This window comes from Leucopleurus acutus, assembly GCF_964270905.1.
Source record: "Leucopleurus acutus genome assembly, chromosome: 3".
Taxonomy (NCBI): Eukaryota; Metazoa; Chordata; class Mammalia; order Artiodactyla; family Delphinidae; genus Leucopleurus; species Leucopleurus acutus.
Window position 1 is genome coordinate 13,978,012 of NC_139145.1, and position 19,038 is coordinate 13,997,049.

The window sequence follows — 19,038 nt, forward strand, 5'->3', positions numbered from 1 at the left end:
TATCACTTACAAGCTGTGCAACCTTGGGTCAGTTCCTTAACCTCCCTGTGCTTCAGTTTCAGCATCTATAAAATGGGGATATTGCTAATACACCTCCCTTCCAGAGCTGTTGTGAGGATTAAATGAGTTCATATGTCAAAAGGGCATGGAACAGCGCTTGCACATAGTAAGTGCTTGACATAAGATAATCACTATTTCATTATTGGCTCTGGAAGTTTAATTGGGCCCAGAAGGCCCTTCTAGGACATTTGCATTTTATCCTGTTCATATTGGCAAGGAGGGTGGGGTTGAGCAGGTAGGTGAGAGACAGTGGGGAGAGGGACTGGTTTGGAGACTGTTGGAATAATCCGGAGCAGCTCTTATAGAGAGGCGGGTAAGAGCCTGTTTGGAGTGGGTTCAAGAATAGGAGAAGAGCTTACGGAGACAGTAAGTATAGATGGATTTTGCTAAAAAAAGGAGCAAATGGAGTCACAAGTGGAGAATGTGGGGCCATCGGAGGTTTTTTTTTCTTTTTAATGGGTGAAATGAAAACCTAGGAATGATTCAATATAAAATAAAATTAACGATGGGGTGGAATCCTTGGAAGGAAATCCCAGAAGTTGACAAGGGATGGAAGTCAGTCTTGGAGGGAATTAGGGCGCTCGGGACCAGAATTACTCCCCCTGTACTGATGAGGAGATCATTTTCCAGATGCCAGACGGCTGCAACGTGGTGAAGCCCTGGTTGGAACCGGGTACCACTCAGAGGGCCCATTCGCTTGCACCGGAAGCAGAAAAACTCCAAGCGTCCGGGGAAGTGGGCAGGGCTTACAAGGGTAGAGGCAACAGCGTAGGCGCGGATAGGGGAGAGGGGGCGGGCCTCTGCCTTCGCTGAATTGCGGTGGGATGGGAGGCAGGGCCTGGAGCTAGAGCGAGGGGCAGGGTTTGTTTGGGGTGAGAGTCCCGGATGGTGGACACTGGGCAGGAGGTCCGAAATCGTCCATGCTGGGCCAACGTGAAGGGGCGTGCAGCACGCCCGGTGTGGAAAGCGGGCTGGGCTCGGAAGGCCCGGAACCTGTGGGCCTGCAATGCTGGGCCAATGGAAGGCCTAGGAAGGTGGATCGCGCCGAACTCCCGGCGACTGGAAGCCGCGGAGGGGCGTGGCCTCTTGTAAAAAAAAAGCGTGAGGCCTGCAGTGCGAGCCAATGGGAAGCGAGGGAGGGCGGAGCTTGTGCAACGGGCGGCCAGTAGAGACAGGGCTCTTATAGGAGGTGCCCTGCAGCTGAGCGCACGCGCGTCGGGCCGGACTACTGGGCGCCCCGGATCCAAGTGGGAAAAAGGGGCAAGGCCACAGCTGTCCGGCCCAGCCTGTTCAAGCCGCGCGCCTGTTCACGTGACACGAAGGGAGCGGAATTCCTCTGGAGTTAGCGCCATTTCCTGTAGGTGAAGGTTAAAATGCCCCGGGGGTTGGAGAAGCATCCCGATGCAACCTGACCTCGACTCGAGGCCTGGGGTCGGGGGACAGGCTCGGGCCCGGGCGCTCGCTAGGGGGGAGGGGTCTGGCTTGTGGAGAGGGTCATGCACGCTAACTTGGGGGCGTAGACGTGGGGTGGGCTCACCACTAGGGCTGAGATTCGGGTCCTTGATGTCAAAGAGAGGCGGGGCTTCCCGCCGATCCTTTGAGAAGTAGGTAAGTAGGAAAATAGCTATCTTGAGGCTTTGTCGCCGCATTGACCTGTGGTGACCTCGTTAGGTGGTTGTGGTGACGTAAGGGGGGTGGGCTGGCGTTGTAAGAGGTGTGGCCAGGTCCCTGAGAGTTTTGGCCTGGTCCGGAGCCTGGGGGTGTAAGGGGCGTGGCCGCGCAGAAACTCTTGCCAAGGGGCGTGGCCCGGGATCTGGGCTGGGAGAGGGGGCGTGCCTTCTTCTGGATAATTTAATTGTCACGCCAACGTCCTAGCCCTGCTCTTTCTCCCTTAGGTGCCATCTCATGGAGACGCCCGCGGCGGCCGCCCCTGCTGGGGGCTTCTTCCCCTCTTTCCTGCTCCTGGGTTTCGCGACGCTAGTGGCCGCCTTGCTGGGCGCCGCTCACCGCCTGGGGCTCTTCTATCAATTGATGCACAAGGTTCAGGGGAAATACAAGGGAGACGGGCCGGGGGCAGCCAAAGGAGTGGACTTCCAGCGTTCTTTCCAGCTAACCCATTTTATAGGCGGGGAGAGTGAGGTCCGGTTAATCCAGAGGGACTGGTCGGGAGATTCTTTCCAGTATCCTGTCGCTGTTGCTGAGCTGCTTACGGGGCTCTGGACTTTGCCTCTAGGAAGAGGTCACAGGGAGGCTACACCTGCCTGGGCACTCAACCCCCCGCCCACCTCCTTCCTCAGGGGCCTCGAGCCCTTTTCACGGAGCAGTGCTCCGTAACACGATGGGGTCAGAGTGCAGAGAGCAGGCACCAGAGGACGTGGACGGCTGTGACTCTTTTGTGACAGTTGCTGTCTGCTGAGCTCAGCGCTTCAGAAGGATTTTCCCACGTACCCAATACATTCCGGAATAGATACTCTTGTTTCTGTCTTCATTTTCCACAAAGGAAACCGAGGCTCAGAGAGGTTGTGTGATAGCTTGTGTTAGGAGACCTGTTTGGGGAAGAGCTGACCCCACAGACCTTGCTCTGAACTACTTGTCTTCTCTCTCAGAAATTTACCCCTTCCCCAGACCCTCTCCCCAGTCCTTCCTCTCCTAACCAGCAGCAACTTGAGGATTTGTGGAGATTTAAGGCAAAGGCCTCTGGTGTGCGTTGCTGTGCAGAAGCACTGTCTGTGTCAGCAGGCTGCTCCCATGTCAGGCACGTGGCGGCTGGCGGCCTGTTAACTGGGCCCAGTGAGTAGGAGGGAGTCTGGTAGGCTGGAGTCAGCAGTCACATTAAGCAAGATGCCCTGATACTGGAGAGCAGGCCGTTCTGGAGTCCCAGCAGATGGCCCCTGGCCAAACTCCCTTGGGTTCTGTGGATCGACCTTCCCTAACCTCTCTTCCTTCTTGCCCCGCCATCCCTGAGGCGGGCAGTGTTACAGAGTGGGGGGCTTTAAGAGCATTGGTTCTATGGGACTTTGAGTCTTGCTCAGGAGTCTTGATCTCTGTAGTTGTAAAAGGATATAACGTCAGGAGGATCTGACAAGATGATATGTCCTACTCTGAGCCAGGTGTATAGTGTAATATGTGCCTAAGCAACACCAAGCTTCCCCTGCCCTCCGACCCTGCCCCTGCCCTCCTTCCTGGGGGAGGGGGATTGTCCTTCTTCCCACCTGCCCTGGTGCCCGTGCCCTGGTCCTTGACAATCTCGCTTCTCCCCCTTTTCGGGCCCAGGTGGACAAGGCAAGCATCCGGCATGGTGGGGAGAATGTGGCAGCCGTGCTGAGGGCCCATGGCGTGCGGTTCCTTTTCACGCTGGTCGGCGGGCACATTTCCCCACTGCTGGTGGCCTGTGAGAAGCTGGGCATCCGCGTGGTGGACACCCGCCACGAAGTCACAGCCGTCTTTGCAGCTGATGCTGTGGCCCGCCTGACCGGTGAGGGCAGAGTGGAGAGGGCTAGGGGCTGGTGAGACTGGGATGTCTTTGAGGGGCAGGGTTTTTGATGGGGGGGCTGGCCAGGAGGGTGGACACAGCTGTGACGCGGTTTGTGTTTCAGGGACAGTGGGCGTGGTGGCGGTGACAGCGGGCCCCGGCCTCACCAACACAGTGACTGCGGTGAAGAATGCCCAGATAGCCCAGTCCCCAGTCCTGCTTCTGGGTGGGGCTGCCAGCACCCTGCTGCAGGTACCCTCTTCTTGAGGGGTGGCAGGGGCCCCAGGGAGCCTGGAAGTTCTCATGTGTTGACTCCCTGGACTCCTGTCTCCACCAGAACCGGGGCGCACTCCAGGCTATTGATCAGATGTCCCTGTTCCGGCCACTCTGCAAGTTTTGTGCTTCTGTGCAGAGGGTGCGGGAGATCATCCCCACCCTGAGGGCCGCGATGGCTGCTGCTCAGTCGGGCACCCCAGGTGCGGGGCGGGGGCTGGGCAGTGGTCAGGCCCTAGGGCCTGGGGGCTGGGAGACACAGCAGACTCAGCGCTCTCCCTGTCCATGCAGGCCCGGTGTTTGTGGAACTGCCTATCGATGTGCTGTACCCCTACTTCGTGGTTCAGAAGGAGATGGTGCCAGCTAAGCCGCCCAAGGGCCTCGTGGGTCAAGGGGTCTCCTGGTAAGTAGCCCAACTCCTACCATACCCTCCCCTATCCGCTGGCTTCTCCTGCAACCTCCTGCTAGCACCCATCTCTCCTTTGACTCATTCATTGATTTGCACATCAGTTGAGAGGAGCCAGCGGTGGGAAGAGCATTCCAGGTAGAGGAAATAGAATATGCACGTATGCTGAGGCAGGAATGAAGTTGGTGGGTTGGGAAAGCAAAGTGGCCCATGTGGTGGCAGCAGGTGAGCAAAGGGGAGAGGGGCAGAGACTGAGCCCAGAGCAGCCAGCAGGAGCCACTTGGCAGACCTGGCTTTGTTTTTAATTTGAGGTGCATTGAGAGGCACTGCAGGGTCTTAAGCATTGGCACGGGATACCCTGGCTTGGGTTTTTATTATGTTCCCTCTGACTATTGCTGGAGTGTGGACTTTCGGGTCAGGTGGAAGCTGGGAAGCCAGGGAGGAGGTGTGGCGGTCACTGGGATGAGAGATGATGGTGGTCTGGAATCTGGGTGGTAGCTGTGGGATACATCTGGATGGATCACATATGAGTGCCTGGACCTCCAGCAGGCCAGGATAAGGGAACGATGTGTCCCTATGGGCCCATGACATGGGCACAGCTCAGTCTGGGACCACTATGGGACTTCTGAGTGGTGAGTGGCCAGGATGTTGGAGAGAGCAGGTCAGTGGGGCTGGCCTGGGACAAGCTTGAAGGTTTTCCTGGAAGAGCTACAAGTTTCAAGGGGGAGTTTCTTTCTGTTGACGGGATAAAAAGCGTTCTAAGTAGGGGCATAGCCCTAGCAGAGGTACATGAAAAGGATCCATTTTTGGTCACCACTGAGGTGGGCCTGGCTGAAACGGTGCAGAAAGGAGAATCAGGGCTTCCCTGGTGGCGCAGTGGTTGAGAGTCCGCCTGCCGATGCAGGGGACACAGGTTCATGCCCCAGTCTGGGAGGATCCCACATGCCGCGGAGCGGCTGGGCCCGTGAGCCATGGCCGCTGAGCCTGCGCGTCCGGAGCCTGTGCTCCACAACGGGGGAGGCCACAACAGTGAGAGGCCCGCGTACCGCAAAAAAAAAAATAAAAAAAAGAAAAGAGAATCAATTTTCCTCCTCCTCCTCCTCTTTGCCCTCTGCCCCTTGCATTTGCCTGTCCTTGCCCCTCTGCCTTCCATTCCCCCTCCAAATATTTAGCAAGTGCTGCTATGTGCTAGGTACCGGGATGGGCATGAACAGGACAGACAGGTCCCTGCACACGGGCGTGTGAGAAGCACCTCGAGGGCCAGCTCAAGGAGTAGCAGGTTTACTCACATGTCTTTTATAACAACCCTTTGAGTTAAGACTCAGAGGTATTATTATGCCCATTTCATAGATTAGGTAACTGAGACCCAAGGCAGTTGAATGACTTGCATGAAGTTGTCCAGTTTGTTAATGGCGCACTAGGATTCAGCCTGGAGGAACCTTCAATGCTTTATCCACAGAGCTGTGTTCCATCTATAATGAGTGAAATGAAAGTCCAGAGAGATGGGTTCGAATCCCAGGACTGCCACTAACTAGCTGTGTTAACCTTGAACAAATGATTAAACCTTTTTTTCTTCCAGTTTTATTGAGATATAATTGACATACAGCACTGTGTAAGTTTAAGGGTTACAGCATAATGATTTCACTTATACATATTGTGATTAAATATATGACTTCAGCTTCCTCATCTGTAAGATGGACCAACGTTGCTTTTTCTCTCTAGACTGAGATTCTGTGATGAATAAAATGAGATGATTTTGACAGTGCAAAGCATATGCTGAAGTATAAAGGAATTAACCATTATTATCTTAAATAAGAATAGGGCTGAGTCCAGTGTCATACCAAGCGTAAGGCAAGGTGTCTCCCAACCTTCCTCCGACATGATTAGGGAACTAGCCCCCTGCAAGGCTGGCTAGTGCCTTGCCTTTTCTTTCCATGTTAGGGTTCCCCACGGTTCCATCCTTGGTCTCTTCTCATTTTCTGCGATCTTTACTCCTCCTCGAAAGAGAAACAGAAGCTTCAGGCTCTGACTAATTCTAGCCGGCTGATGCCCACATGTGTATTTTTGGCTGGATTGAGTGTCCTTGAGGGCAGGGCTGAGCGGGATTTATCTTTGTGTCTCCAGGGCCCTGTGACCCAATGAGTAAGGAGACATCAGAAGCCAGAGAAAGGCAAGGGTACGGACGATTGTTAATAACTCCAATTAATCGAGTGTTTTGCAATGTGCTTTATATCCTGAGTGGCTAGATCTCTGAACCTTGGGAGAGATGTTCCCTTTTACATTTTTCAGAGGAGGAAGCTCAGAAAAGTTGGGTCACTCACCCACAGTCACACAGGAAGCAGCAGAGCCAGAACTCAAGCCCACCTCCGTCTGACCCCGCAGCCATGGCCCCTGATTCTGGCACTCCACGCTGGTGGCACTTGGTTTGAGGGTCTGTGTCAGGTTGGGATGGTCACCAGAACCTTCTGAGGGGAAACAGGCCACTGGGCACTCAGCCACTGGGGTCTGTCTGTCCCTGGGCTGTTGCTTTTGTACCTCTGTTCCTGTCCTACTGCCTTCCTGGTCCCTTTCCCGGCCCTTCTCCTCCTTCAGCTTCTGGAACCCTGGTATGACTCCTGGTAACTGACTCTTCCTCTCCCCTTCGCAGGTACTTAGAGAATTACCTGGCCAACCTCTTTGCAGGAGCCTGGGAGCCTCAGCCTGAGGGGCCTCTGCCTCTGGACATCCCTCAGGCTTCCCCTCAGCAGGTGAATTGCCTCTGTGCCCTGGCCAGGGACCCCCACCTGCTGTGTGGCTTCTCTCTGACCCAGTACTGGGGCTGTGATCTTGGGGGCTGATGGTGACTCAGGGGTGGCTATTTGAGCCCCACCTCTTGCCCCAGGTTCAGCGCTGTGTTGAGATCCTGAGCCGGGCCAAAAGGCCCCTTGTGCTGCTCGGGAGCCAGGCCCTGTTGCCTCCGACACCCTCAGACAAACTTCGGTGAGAAGCCTCAGGCTTGCCCTTACTGTCACATCCCTGGTCCCCTGGGGCCCTGTGAGGAGGGGCAGGCCCTTGGCCACACTCACCTCTGTTCTGCCTGGACCCCTAGGGTTGCTGTGGAGACCCTGGGTGTCCCCTGCTTCCTGGGCGGGATGGCGCGGGGACTGCTGGGCCGGAGCCACCCCCTTCACATCCGGCAGAACCGCAGCGCCGCCCTGAAGAAGGCAGATGTTGTCGTCCTGGCAGGTGGGCCTCATCCTCCCACCCCCCCTTTCCTTTCCCTCCCACTAGGCACCTCCCTAATCGTGTAACCCTGCCCCTCCTAGTCAGGTACTGGCTGGCACCCCACTCTCATAATCAGCCACCCTCCTACCTCTTACCACCCCCCTTCCCCTGGACCTGAAATTCAGGTGAACCCTCGCCAGGTTGCAGTTGTGTCCTGTGACCCAGCTTTACACAGAGATAGCGGGCACCTGTGGTACTTTGTGTACAGCATTTGCATTTGTACGCGTTACACAGCATTTACACAGCACGTACACCTACAGCATATATACTTTTACATAAAGTGCTTGAATCCTGCCAGAGACATAGTAGTTGTATCAGTTAGCTATTGTTGTGTAATAACCACCGTGAACTCAGTGGCTTAAAACGCACGTATCATTTCTCAAGACCCCCCTGGGGTTAGGTGGTAGTTTTTGTCATTTTGGTAGGGCTCATTCCCGAGTCTGCGCGCAGAGAGGCGGGAAGGCAGCTGTGCTGATCCAGGCTGGGCTGGCTTGTAACTTGGGGGTTGGTTGGCTGTAGGCTGGGCTAGCTTGGCCTCAGCTGGGGTAACTGAGTTCTTTCACTCTCCCCTACCTCCTCCATGTTTCTCATCCTCCAGCAGGCTAGCCTGGGCTTGTTCACTTGGTGGATGTTGAGAAACATGCAGGGCTTGGGGAGCAAGTTTATGTGAGAGGGAGAGAGTGGAAGCTGCAGGGCTTCTGGAGGTCTGGCCTCAGGAACGCATGCCATCACTTCTCTCACATTCTATGGGCCAAAGCACGTCCTGAGGCCAGCCCAGGTTCATGGGGTGGGGAGCTGCGAAGTCTCATTGCAGGTGACACTGGTACAGGGAGAGGTGAAGACCTTTATGCGTTCAGTGGATTAAGTAAGGTAGCGGGTACTCCCCAGGATGCTGGCCCTTTGTCCACCGAGACTCTGTCCCCTACCCTAGGAACGGTGTGTGACTTCCGTCTGTCCTATGGCCGTGTCCTCAGCCGCAGCAGCAAGATCATCATTGTCAACCGTAACCGGAAAGAGATGTTGATGAACTCAGACATGTTCTGGAAGCCCCAGGAGGCTGTGCAGGGTAAGCCCCTAGCAGCCCCCTCACATATGTATTCTTTCCGGTTCCTCTCCTCCTGGCCTCTGCTGCAGCTGGCTTGAGCTGGGTGCTGGTGACCAAGGCCTGGACCGTGCCCCAGGGGGGCCCCGAGTCGGCCAGAGACGCGTATTTGGTCCTTAGACTGATGGGGTGCTTCTGGATGAACTAATGGTAGGGTGGGCACCAGAGGGAAGGCCTGGGAATGTGCGTGTGATCACATCCCCTGTCTGTACTCTCCCACGTCGCCTGCTGCCCTTAGGACCTGCCCCGAGGTCTCTCTTGTCCTGTTGTGGCTCCTCCACCCCTGTTCAGTCCTCTTCCATGGCCTTTCCAGGCCCTGCTTTGCCCATCGTTCCAAGGACGTTGACTCTACCCTGCGGTGCAGGCGAGAGGGAACTTGTGTCAAGCAGAGAAGTGGCACCATTTGCATTCATGTTTGGGAAGATCCACTGTAGCAGCTGGTGGGCAGCGAGTTGGAGGGGACTGGGTGGAGGCAAGGGGCCTGTTAGGGCAGGACAGAAACGATGAGGCCTGGAGTGGGGATGGAGAGGGAGGAGAAACTCAACTTCGCTGAGCCTCTGTGTGATCATTTCTAAAATGGAGATGGGGAAAAGTACATCATCACTGGCTTGTTTATTTGTTCACTGTACAAGCACTCTGCATGCCTGGGTTGTAGAGATGTGCTTGGAGGATGGAGGTGTTTTTAGTGACGTGTTTCAGAGGCAGAAATGACAATACTGCCTGATCTGGGGTGTGATGGGGAGGCAGGAGACAGAGGCTGATGTGAGTTTCTAACCCACTTTGTGCTCCCTAAACCTAGCTGCTTTGGCCTTGCTCTCCCTCACACCCCTGTTGCCCTGACTTGTTCCGGCAGGCTCTGGGGTGTGTTTCACCCATTTTGTGCTAGGAACCCCCTGGCCTGCTTCTTTGCCTCCTGTGTAGATGCCTGTTGGCTTCCTGCTGTCTTTGGGCCTCTGGTGCTTGAAGGGCAGGAGGAGGCCATCTCCCTGCAGCTCTGCCCTCTTCCTTCCCCAGGAGACGTGGGCTCCTTCATGGTGAAGCTGGCACAGGGCCTTCAGGGCCAGACATGGGCCTCAGACTGGGCAGAGGAGCTTCGGCAGGCTGACCGACAGAAGGAGCAGACCTTTAGGTGGGGGCTGGGTAGAGTGGACCTGGGGGGTTGCGGGTTCCCGGGGGCCCATGCCGCTGGCTCTGCTGACCTGCGTTCCTCCATCACAGGGAGAAGGCATCGATGCCTGTAGCCGAGCACCTTAACCCGGTGCGGGTACTGCAGCTGGTGGAGGAAACTCTGCCCGACAACTCCATTCTGGTGGTCGATGGTGGGGACTTCGTGGGTACAGCCGCCCACCTGGTGCAGCCCCGTGGCCCCCTGCGCTGGCTCGATCCTGGTAAGGGCGGGCCTATGCCTGGGGCAGCTTGCGTCGTCGGGGCCCCTTCACACCCACCTGCTCTTGGTTCTTCTAGGGGCCTTCGGTACTCTGGGGGTTGGTGCGGGATTTGCACTTGGCGCCAAACTGTGTCAGCCGGATGCCGAGGTGAGTCAGAGCGTGCTGGGGGCAGGAGGCTCGCCGCTTTCTGGGCTGTGAGCCACCCCAGCCATCCTTGCTACCCCCTCAGGTCTGGTGTCTGTTTGGGGATGGAGCCTTTGGCTACAGCCTCATCGAATTTGACACCTTCGTCAGACACAAGGTGACCGGGTGACCAAGGGAAGCTCATAGCCTGGGGTTCTGGGAGATGTCATCAGGGGTGGGGTGGGCTGGGGAGGGGGCTGCTTGGCTCGCAGGGGTCCTGTCCCTGTCTTTGACCTGTGGCTGGCCAAGCCCTGGGACTGAAGGCTGTGGCCTGGCCTCATCCTCTCCCTGCAGATCCCAGTGATAGCTCTGATAGGGAACGATGCTGGCTGGACCCAGATTTCCCGGGAGCAGGTGCCCTGTCTGGGCAGCAATGTGGCCTGTGGCTTGGCTTACGCTGGTGAGGGGCCTGGGATGGGTGGGACGGGGGAAAGCTGTTTCAGGCCCAGCTGAATGTATGTTCCTCTCCTGGGCTAGCTGCATGGTAGGCTGGGTTCTGCCATCATTCTGACTTGATCTCCCCTTTTAGGTTATCACAAGGCGGCCATGGGGCTGGGAGCCCAGGGCTTGCTACTTTCACGAGAGAGTGAGGATCAGGTGGTCAAGGTGCTGCACGATGCCCAGCGGCAGTGCCAAGATGGCCACCCAGTTGTGGTCAACATCCTCATCGGGAGGACGGACTTCCGAGATGGCTCTATTGCCGTGTAGGGCCTCATGGGTCAGTGCCCTTGGCTCTCTTCCCACCCCTGGACTGTGCCAAGCTGGTTTCTCATCCTTGCTTGCCCTGGGCCTATCCCATGAGGCCCAGTGACCCTAGAACCCTCCCTGAGGACAAGGAGGGGCTGGAGGGCTCAGAGCTCAGAGAGGCTCCTTGGCAGCACTGGAGAGCCCTTGGGCCTTTTTCTTTGTGGGCTCAGCTGTGTCCTTTCTCCCCTTCTCTCTTACACATTGAATAAACCACCTCTGGTCCATGTGGGCCCAAGTACTCATCCCAGAACCTGTGCATACTGATTTATTGTCCACAAAGATGGAAGTGAGGGAAAGAGGGAGGAGACAGGAGGGGACCCTACTCTCCCACTGGAACTCTGGGGCTCACTGAGGCACCATTACTGGAGATTTCAGGGTGCCTGGGCACTGCAAACTCTTTCCCCGCTCTGTGGTCCCTGAAAGAGCCCCACATGCCTGCTCTAGACATGTCCATGCACACTAGTCCTCACACACAGACACACACGCACGGAGGCAATAAATATGTTCCGTACCAAAATGCCCCCAGCCTGACACTTCAGGTGGGGCCCCTCCGAAAGGGAGGTCTTATAAGTGCTCAATTTGTTCAGGAATGGGGAGGAAGAATTGGGGAGGGGAAGGGCCATACTCTGCTATCTACTTTTGCTGGTTTGAGGCAATTATGGGGTTTTCCTCGGAAAAGAGAGTGGGGAAACCAGCTGTTTTCCTATAAGCCTCAGGCTGCTCCTATCCAGCCAGAGCCCAGGATAGGGGCTTTCCCCCACCCTGCCTCAAACAGTACCTCATGATAGTCCTTGGGCCCGCCGAGGGAGAAGCAGAGTGCAGTGCTCAAAGCTAATACTGATTTGGTTGGCAGCAGCAAGAGGACTGAACTGGGGGGGTGTCTCACCATCCCAGGGTGATGCTCACAGTAACTGGCGTTTCCCTGGCTAAGGGGAAGCAAGAGAGGCCAGCCAGCCCTGCAAGCAGAACTGCCTTTTGGCAGCCGGGAAGAAGCCCTTGGTACTCAGAAAAGATGGCCACAATAGCTGGTCCCGAAAATTCCCAATCCCCGGCCTTCGCAACCAGTGCCCAAATGTTGAGCACTGGAAACGAGGAATGTTTCTCAGCAATGGGTTGGCTGGTCACTAGGCAACTCCCCAGGAACCAGGAGCTAGGCCTGAGCTACAGGTCTGGTCCCCCTAGGTCGTTAGGGCACCGCCTTAGCAACCAGGAGCCCGGCCTTAGTAATCGGGGTCCGGCCCCGCCCGGCTCACAGACACACGTTGATCTGCTTGGAGAGCTCTCTCTCCAGGTCCATGATGAGGGCATCAAAGTCTTTGAGGTTCAGGTGCGGGTTGAAGGGAGCCTCGAAGTCGTCTTCGAAGTCGGTGGCGACCGTCGGCTCGCCAGCCTCTTCGTCCTCGTCTTCGCTGTCGCTGCCCGTCACGTGGTCGTAGTCCGGCCCGGACAGGAAGTCCCGCCCGCAAGGCAGGAAGTCCCGCCCGCAAACGCTCCAGTCACCGGCGTAGCGGTTGCTCGGCGGGCTCTCGGGGCCGCCCCGGCCGCGGGGCCGAGTCACCACTTCGGGGCTCGCTAGCGGCAAGTGCAGCGGCGGCTGTCGTTTGGGCCGCAGGTACGGGACCAGCTCCGGAGCCTCTGGGGGCCTGCGCGGATCTGCGGAGGGAGAGGGAGGGCTTGGATGATGTCACGCCCAGCGGTGGCAACTAGACCTCTGATTGGCTGCTTAGGTAGCCAGGCCCCTGATTGGCCGGTCGAAAGGCAAGGCCTTCGACCGGATCAGGATTTCACTGGCTGAGCTAGAACTGGTTGCTGAGGCAACCAGGTACCAGCTTACTCGGACTAGGGGGCGCGGCTTGCCTGAAGCCCGAGACTCTGATTGGCCACTGGAGAAAGCATCGTAGCGGCAGCCTGGCTACGATCGGCGGCGCGGGGGCGGGGGCGAGGGCCAGCTCACCTGGCCAGGCTTGCAGCAGGTAGTGCAGCACCTCGATGTGGCGCTTGAAGTCCACTGCATTCGAGACGCCCGGGCCAGAGCTGCGGATGCGGGGCCTGGCGGGTGCCTGGCGCGCCGGCAGCAGCACAGGACCGAAGCAAACGGCCAGGTTCTGCGGAGTCATGCGGTTGTGGGCGTGGAAGGAGGAGACAAGGCGCAGGTGGTCCAGGAGAAGCGTCAGTGTAGCCTGAGAGGAGAGGGTTGGGAGAGCATGAGGTGGGCAAAGCCGGTCCCCTGTCGCTCCTGAGGGAGACTAAGGCGGTTCAGAATGGGGAAACTGAGGTTCAAGGTCTCATAGCTGGGTGATGACCCAGCTAAGACTTAACCATTAGGTATTAGTATTATGATCCCATTTTGCTGGAGGGGAGACCGAAGCGAAAGGTAACTCAACTTTGCAATGGCAGAACTTGGGCTTGAGCCTACTCCTCTGTGTGTTAGGCAGGGCTGGTATTAATCCCATTTTATAGATGAGGATATTGAGGCACAGAGAGGATCGGGACTTGCCCAGGATACCACAGCCAGGAACTTCCCTTATGGTAGGTTGACACACCTGTGTTCAGAGTCTGTATTTTTGATACATTCTGCCTGTGAAACCTTAAGTAACTCACTCAACTGCTCTGGGCTTTGGCTTCCATATCTATAAAGTGGGGATACTAATAGCACCTATTTTCTAGAATTGTAACAATGCCACACATTCATGGCCATCACAGGCCCAGGCATGGGTGAAACATTCTGCTGATGTCAGCCCACTCCCTGTCTTGCCTGCTCCCACCAGGCCCAACTCACCCTCTCCACATCTGGCAGGCAGCTGAGGAGCCCACGGGTGCCCTCAGTGCTGGAAGGAGCCCTGCTTGGGGGCTCTCGGGCCATGGCCTCCAACACCACCTGATAGAGGGGCTGGGTGATGAGCGGGGTAGGCAGCTCCCGCAGATAATCCTTGAGGATGCCTGTGGATACAGGGCCCACTCTGGTCAGGGCACCCCTGGTTTCTGAGGCTGGAGATTCAGCTGGGGCTGGGAGCAGGGGAACAGGAGGAGGATAGGTGCAGGAAGGTGAAAACAAGGCCAACAGAAGGGGTGAGGTCCCAGAGGGACCACAGGGACTGCCTTGAGGTGAGGGTTGAATGGGGAGCAGGCAGGAGAGAGAAGGGGCATGCTGACCAGTGATGACATTGATATCGGGGTACAGGTCCTCGGAGAGGCAGACAGCTGCACTGTCCCGCTCAAAGGCATCTCGAAGCTCTTTCTTCACAGCTGCTGAGCCACACAGACGGTACAGCCCCACTACCTGGGGGCAGGAGCAGAGAGATGTCCTCTTGTCAGGGCCACAGACTGATCAGGGCCCTGTGGGTGAGGGCCAGAGGCCTAGATCACAGTGGCAGTGGGCTGAGAGATTGGGGGCTGGCTGTAGCTTCACTGGCTGCCTTCCTGCTCCTCTGATGCCTGTCATTGGGGATCCTACCTGGCTGCCTGGACAGCCTGGCCCTGTAGACCCTCTGGATCACTTGTCCTGGCACCAACATCCTTTGACTCAGGAAACTCTGACTCATTTTCAGCTTACTTGTCACCTCCTCTGGAAAGCCTTCCTTGACTACCCCAACCAGCGGGTCAGGTCCTGCGTTAAGCTCTCCCAGTTTCTTTGCTCTTATCCCAGCCACAGTTTTACATATGTGATTTATTACAGTCATGTCTTTTCCCTCATCAGACTCTGAGCTCCAGAACGGCTGGGATCCTACGTTACTAAATGAACAGATGACCCATGAATTCTGGGCTAGGTGCTAGGGTCTGGAGGGAGCGGGAGCTCCTGCCCTTGTCTAGGCTGGGATTGGAGCCAGGAGTTCCCCAGGTGGGGTAGGGGGAAGCCTGGCCTCCATACCCTGGGTGTTCTGGGGAGATGTTCTGAGGTCTTGGGCCTAGCTAGGGTGGGGTGAGGGACTTACCCGTAGCCCTCGGCGCTCGATCTGCCCAACACACTTCTGGATGATGAGGGGCACCTGGCCCGGGGACTGTTCCCGCTCCACCAGCAGTGGCAGGGGCAGCCCGAAGACTCGGGGCTCAGCTGTACCTGGTGCTTCCTGTTGCTCCGACAGGGTCAGCTTGGCATACAGCAGCCCTTGGGGCTCCAGGCGCACAGCCAGCTGCTGGGCCTCGCACCCTGAAGACACAAGGGGACCTCCTGAGTCTCGTCTGCCCCCATAGGCTCCCGTGCCCTGGTCTCTACTCCAACCCACGCCTCATCCTGGGCTTAGTACCCTGGGCACTCTGGAGGAAGGAGGGAGCCCTGAGCTGAATCCTGTGCCCTACACCTCCTCCCCTGCAGCCATGCATCCTACCTCGGAAAACCGTGGGCAGCAGCACAGTACCCTGGGCGCAGGGCCGGTGCCGCCGAACGCCAGGGTCCCACGCCAGCACCAGGGCCCGCAGCAGCCGCGCGGCCTCGAGTTCCAGGTGGAAGGTGTGGTCCAGCCGCAGGAAGTCTGGCCCCCCACGCAGCGGTCCCGTTCGGGCCCGGGCCACCCCATCCACCTGCAGCAGGCAGCAGAGGTCTCGCGGAGTGGCCCCAGGTGCCGGTCGCAGCCCCCCCAGCCCGTACAGGTGCAGGCTGAGGCGGCCCCAGAGTGCAGTGGGGGGCGTCCGGGCCGATGGGCCCACCTCATAGGGGCGGAAGGCAGTGGGCGACGGGGGCCCCGCTGGGCGCTCAGGAGAGTCGCCATCACTGAGGTAACCGGCCCTCAGGCCCCGTGCGCCCTCAGACACTGCCGCCCGCCCCGGGGTCCCCACGCTGCTGTCCAGGTGGTAACGGCTGATGACGGACCCCGCGGGGGCGGCTCGCTCACGCTCTCGGCCAGCCCGGGTGCTCCGCAGACTCAGGCGGCGCCGCAGCTCGGGCAGCTTCTTCATCTTCATTGAGAGCCGCCTGGCCGGGCCTGGGGACTTGGTGCGGGAGGCTTTGGTTGGGGGACTCGCGGGGGCTGCGCCTATGGGGAGAGCAGACCTCAGGGTCCAGAAATCTGGGCTCGGGTTGGGGGTAAGGCTTGTAGTCATCTTGGGGGTCCCGGGGTGTGAAGCTTGTGCTCACCTGGGGAGGCCAGGCTCTCCTGCTCAGCTGAGCCTGGCTGTGGGCCTGGGAGCTCAGGTGCCAGGAGTCTGGGGTCCTCCTCAGGGATGGGGTTGTACCAGATCTCACCAGCAGGCTCCCTACTGCCAGCTGCCCCGGGCCCCAAGGTGGCCTCATCTGGTGGCTTGGCCCCGCCCAGCACCCATCGGCGGCTGCTGGGCTCCAGGCTCTGCAGGTAGGCACCCCGAGCCGGGCTCCGAGACGCCTCGGGGCTGGGGGGCCCCTCTGCTCCAGCCTGGGATCCTTCCGGGGCCTGGGGCTCTGGTTCTGGAGGACTGGGCTCCGGGCGCTGGGCTGGGCGGCCTGGCAGAGACCAAGGGGTGTGAGACTTGGCCTCCCACTGCTCCCAGAGCAGTCCCGGCCCAGGGCTCTTCCCGCAGCAGGAGAATGCACTCAGCACTGACACTCCACACATTCATTTGGAATGGGTGGTTGCAGGCCAGCAGTCTCATCTGTTACCAGCTCGCGGCCTCCTCCCCAACCTCCCTGGCCCTGGTATCCAAAACAGGACTCTGTCCCTCTGCTCTCCAGCCTCAGAGGTCTGGTGGGGTTTCTTTGGGCCTGGGCCCTGCATTCCCCACTCTACTTCCCTACACCCCTCGTTTACTCTGCATGGAGCCCTGCCCTTGTCCCTTCTCACTGGGTGGCTTTGGGCAAGTCACTTTCCATCTCTGAGTCTCAGTGTCCTCCTGTGAAATGTGGGGATTTGATGCCGCCCTTCAGGGAGGCTTCGGGGAGCTCAACACGGAGAGCACTTCATAGGCACTCATATCTTGGTCAAGCGCATAGCCCACAGTGGACGCTGCCTAGCTTGCTTGGAAGACAGGAGCAGGCATGACAGTCAGTGAGTGCCTGCTGGGTTCTCCCATACCTGCAGCATGTCACTCCCCACCTCCCTGCCTGTCTTCCAAACCCCTGCCACCGTCTCTCAGCCCAGGACTGACCCCCACGGTCAATGCCTCCCCCTTGGGACCTCCCCCTCCTGCTCCATCCTCCTCTCTGTGACATCCCGGGCTGTTTCCTGTGTGTGTTTGTGCGTGGGCACCCCTGTCCCTTCTCTCTGCTCTGGGAACCTTGGGAATCTTTGGGAAGGGCTGGGGGGAGGTCAGATCCATGGAGTCTTCTGCCCTCCCTCCTTTAACTCCTTCCTTTCCGGGACTTCCTGTCCCACGCAGCTCTGATTTCTTTAAGGTCCTGCCCGTTTCTTTAAGGACTCCCTCCTCTGGTCACTTCAGATTTCCACTCCCCAGGACCCTCTCTCTGGGTTCATTTAGTAGCATAGTCCACAGAGCTGTTAAGTCACTTCCCTGGCACTGGGTAAATGACCCAACTGCTCCGTGCCTCAGTTTCCCTATCTGTATAAAGGGGACAGTTTCTTGGGGCTGCCTAAGGTTGGGCGTAGCTGCAGTCAGTGGTTAATAGGTGAGAGGGGGTGGGGGGTAGCCACCATGATTGATGCACCGCCTCTCCTCCCCTGCAGGAGTACGCCCCCATCTCCCATCCCAGGTCTCCAGGGCTCAGGGTGTCCCCTGCCCGGCCTGAATAAGCCCCAGTTTCTAGGCCTCCCAGCTCCTCCTCCCCTGCACTCTCCAGGCGCTCTGCCTCGGCCCCATTTCCTGTCAGGGGCGAGGCCCCCTCCCGGGCCTCCCAAGGAGCCGAAGCGCTGGCATCCCTGGCCAGGCGCACATAACGGTCCGCGCCCCCTCTCCCCGCAGCCCGTTACTTTCAGGACCTTTGCGTGTCCCGGCCCCCAACCCCGGCCCGCAGGGGGCTCCGCAGGGGGCTCCGCAGGGCTTCCCCTGTCCATCCTTGGGGCCCCGGGACCCGCTTCCAGGCCGGGTGGGGTTCGGCGCCCCTTCTTCCCCACCTCCCCCTCTCACCGCGCTCCTTCGCGTCCGACTTTTTCCGGGGAAGTTTCTCCCGGCCCCGAAGGCGGGAGAAGGTTTTCCTGAGTAGCGGCTCGGCCATGCTGGGGCCCGGGCCGGGCGGAGTGCGCGCCCCGGGCTCCGGCCGCCCCGCCCCGCCCGGGCCTCCCCGCCCGCCCCCCGCCCCGCGCCAGCAGGAAGCGCATTCCGGGAATGCTTGGCCCAAACTTTTTTTTTTTTTTTTTTCCCTTCCCGCGGCCTGAGCGAGCGATGCTGGGAGATGTAGTCAGTCGCCCGGGCCGGGAGGGGGAGGGAACGGGGGCTCTGTGCTACCTTCCTGGGCTCCAGCTCTGAATATCTGGGCGCAGTCGCGGGCCCTAGTCTTTCCTCTTATCCACCCTCCGTTGGTGATCGCCTACAGAAAGTTCTCTGGGGTTTACTTCCAAAATGCATCCTGAACAAATCCCTTCTCTTTCCTCCCATCCACTGCTCCAGCCTGGTGCAAGCCCTGGCACCACTCGTTTTGATGACACCCCCTCTTCCTTAGTTTCCCGGATGCCACTCTGGCGCCTCCCTCCTCCACCCAGTTCTCCACTCCCCTTTCCCCCCAATTCCAGTTACTACTGCTCTTTAACAAACCATCCCAAACAGCCGTTTCACGATGCTCACAGATGCTGTGGGTCAGGAATTGGGGCAGGGCAGAGCTGACATTGATTGTTTCTACTCCTCAGTTGGAAAGACTTAGAGGCTTAGGGGTGATTCAACAAATGAGGGGCCAGAATCATCTGGAGGCATGTTCACTTGCAGTTGATGCTAGGTGTGGGCTGGGACCTCTGCAGGGGCTGTGGACTAGGGCACCTCCACAGGCCTCTTGGTGTGAACTGGGTTCCTCCTAGCAGGTCAGTAGTCAGGGTAGTTGGGATTCTTACATAGCCACCCAGGGCTTCAAAAATGAACAAGGCAGGGCTTCCCTGGTGGCGCAGTGGTTGAGAGTCCGCCTGCCGATGCAGGGGATACAGGTTCGTGACCCGGTCCGGGAAGAACCCACATGCCGCAGAGCGGTTAGGCCCGTGAGCCATGGCCGCTGAGCCTGCGCGTCCAGAGCCTGTGCTCTGCAACGGGAGAGGCCACAACAGTGAGAGGCCCGTGTACTGCAAAAAAAAAAAAA

General features: G+C 58.3%; 2 protein-coding genes across 4 annotated transcripts; one reads left to right on the forward strand and one right to left on the reverse strand.

The window, feature by feature from the left end:
- Positions 1–1,321: 1,321 nt before the first annotated feature.
- On the forward strand, positions 1,322–10,969 carry ILVBL (ilvB acetolactate synthase like). Of its 2 annotated transcripts, none has more exons than XM_082836651.1 (16): positions 1,322–1,417; positions 1,956–2,100; positions 3,334–3,535; positions 3,657–3,784; positions 3,870–4,008; positions 4,097–4,208; positions 6,859–6,958; positions 7,093–7,190; positions 7,300–7,436; positions 8,407–8,541; positions 9,592–9,706; positions 9,796–9,965; positions 10,042–10,112; positions 10,195–10,266; positions 10,443–10,548; positions 10,678–10,969. In XM_082836651.1, exons 2-16 carry the CDS (start codon positions 1,966–1,968, stop codon positions 10,854–10,856), a joined length of 1,899 nt encoding a protein of 632 aa, XP_082692777.1. In that variant the 5' UTR covers positions 1,322–1,417; positions 1,956–1,965; the 3' UTR covers positions 10,857–10,969. The 2 variants fall into 2 exon arrangements, with proteins under 2 accessions (XP_082692777.1, XP_082692778.1); XM_082836652.1 differs by lacking the exon at positions 1,322–1,417 and adding an exon at positions 1,444–1,668.
- Positions 10,970–12,044: 1,075 nt separating this feature from the next.
- SYDE1 (synapse defective Rho GTPase homolog 1) lies at positions 12,045–18,304 on the reverse strand. 2 transcript variants are annotated; one of them, XM_082836645.1, is made up of 8 exons: positions 17,886–18,304; positions 15,967–16,308; positions 15,221–15,865; positions 14,828–15,042; positions 14,049–14,175; positions 13,675–13,835; positions 12,850–13,075; positions 12,045–12,548 (listed from the first exon to the last, which is right to left on the reverse strand). In XM_082836645.1, the coding sequence occupies exons 1-8, from the start codon at positions 17,971–17,973 to the stop codon at positions 12,145–12,147; spliced, it is 2,208 nt and encodes a 735-aa protein (XP_082692771.1). In that variant the 5' UTR covers positions 17,974–18,304; the 3' UTR covers positions 12,045–12,144. The 2 variants fall into 2 exon arrangements, with proteins under 2 accessions (XP_082692771.1, XP_082692772.1); XM_082836646.1 differs by having other exon boundaries at positions 15,967–16,122; positions 17,886–18,060.
- Positions 18,305–19,038: the final 734 nt, after the last annotated feature.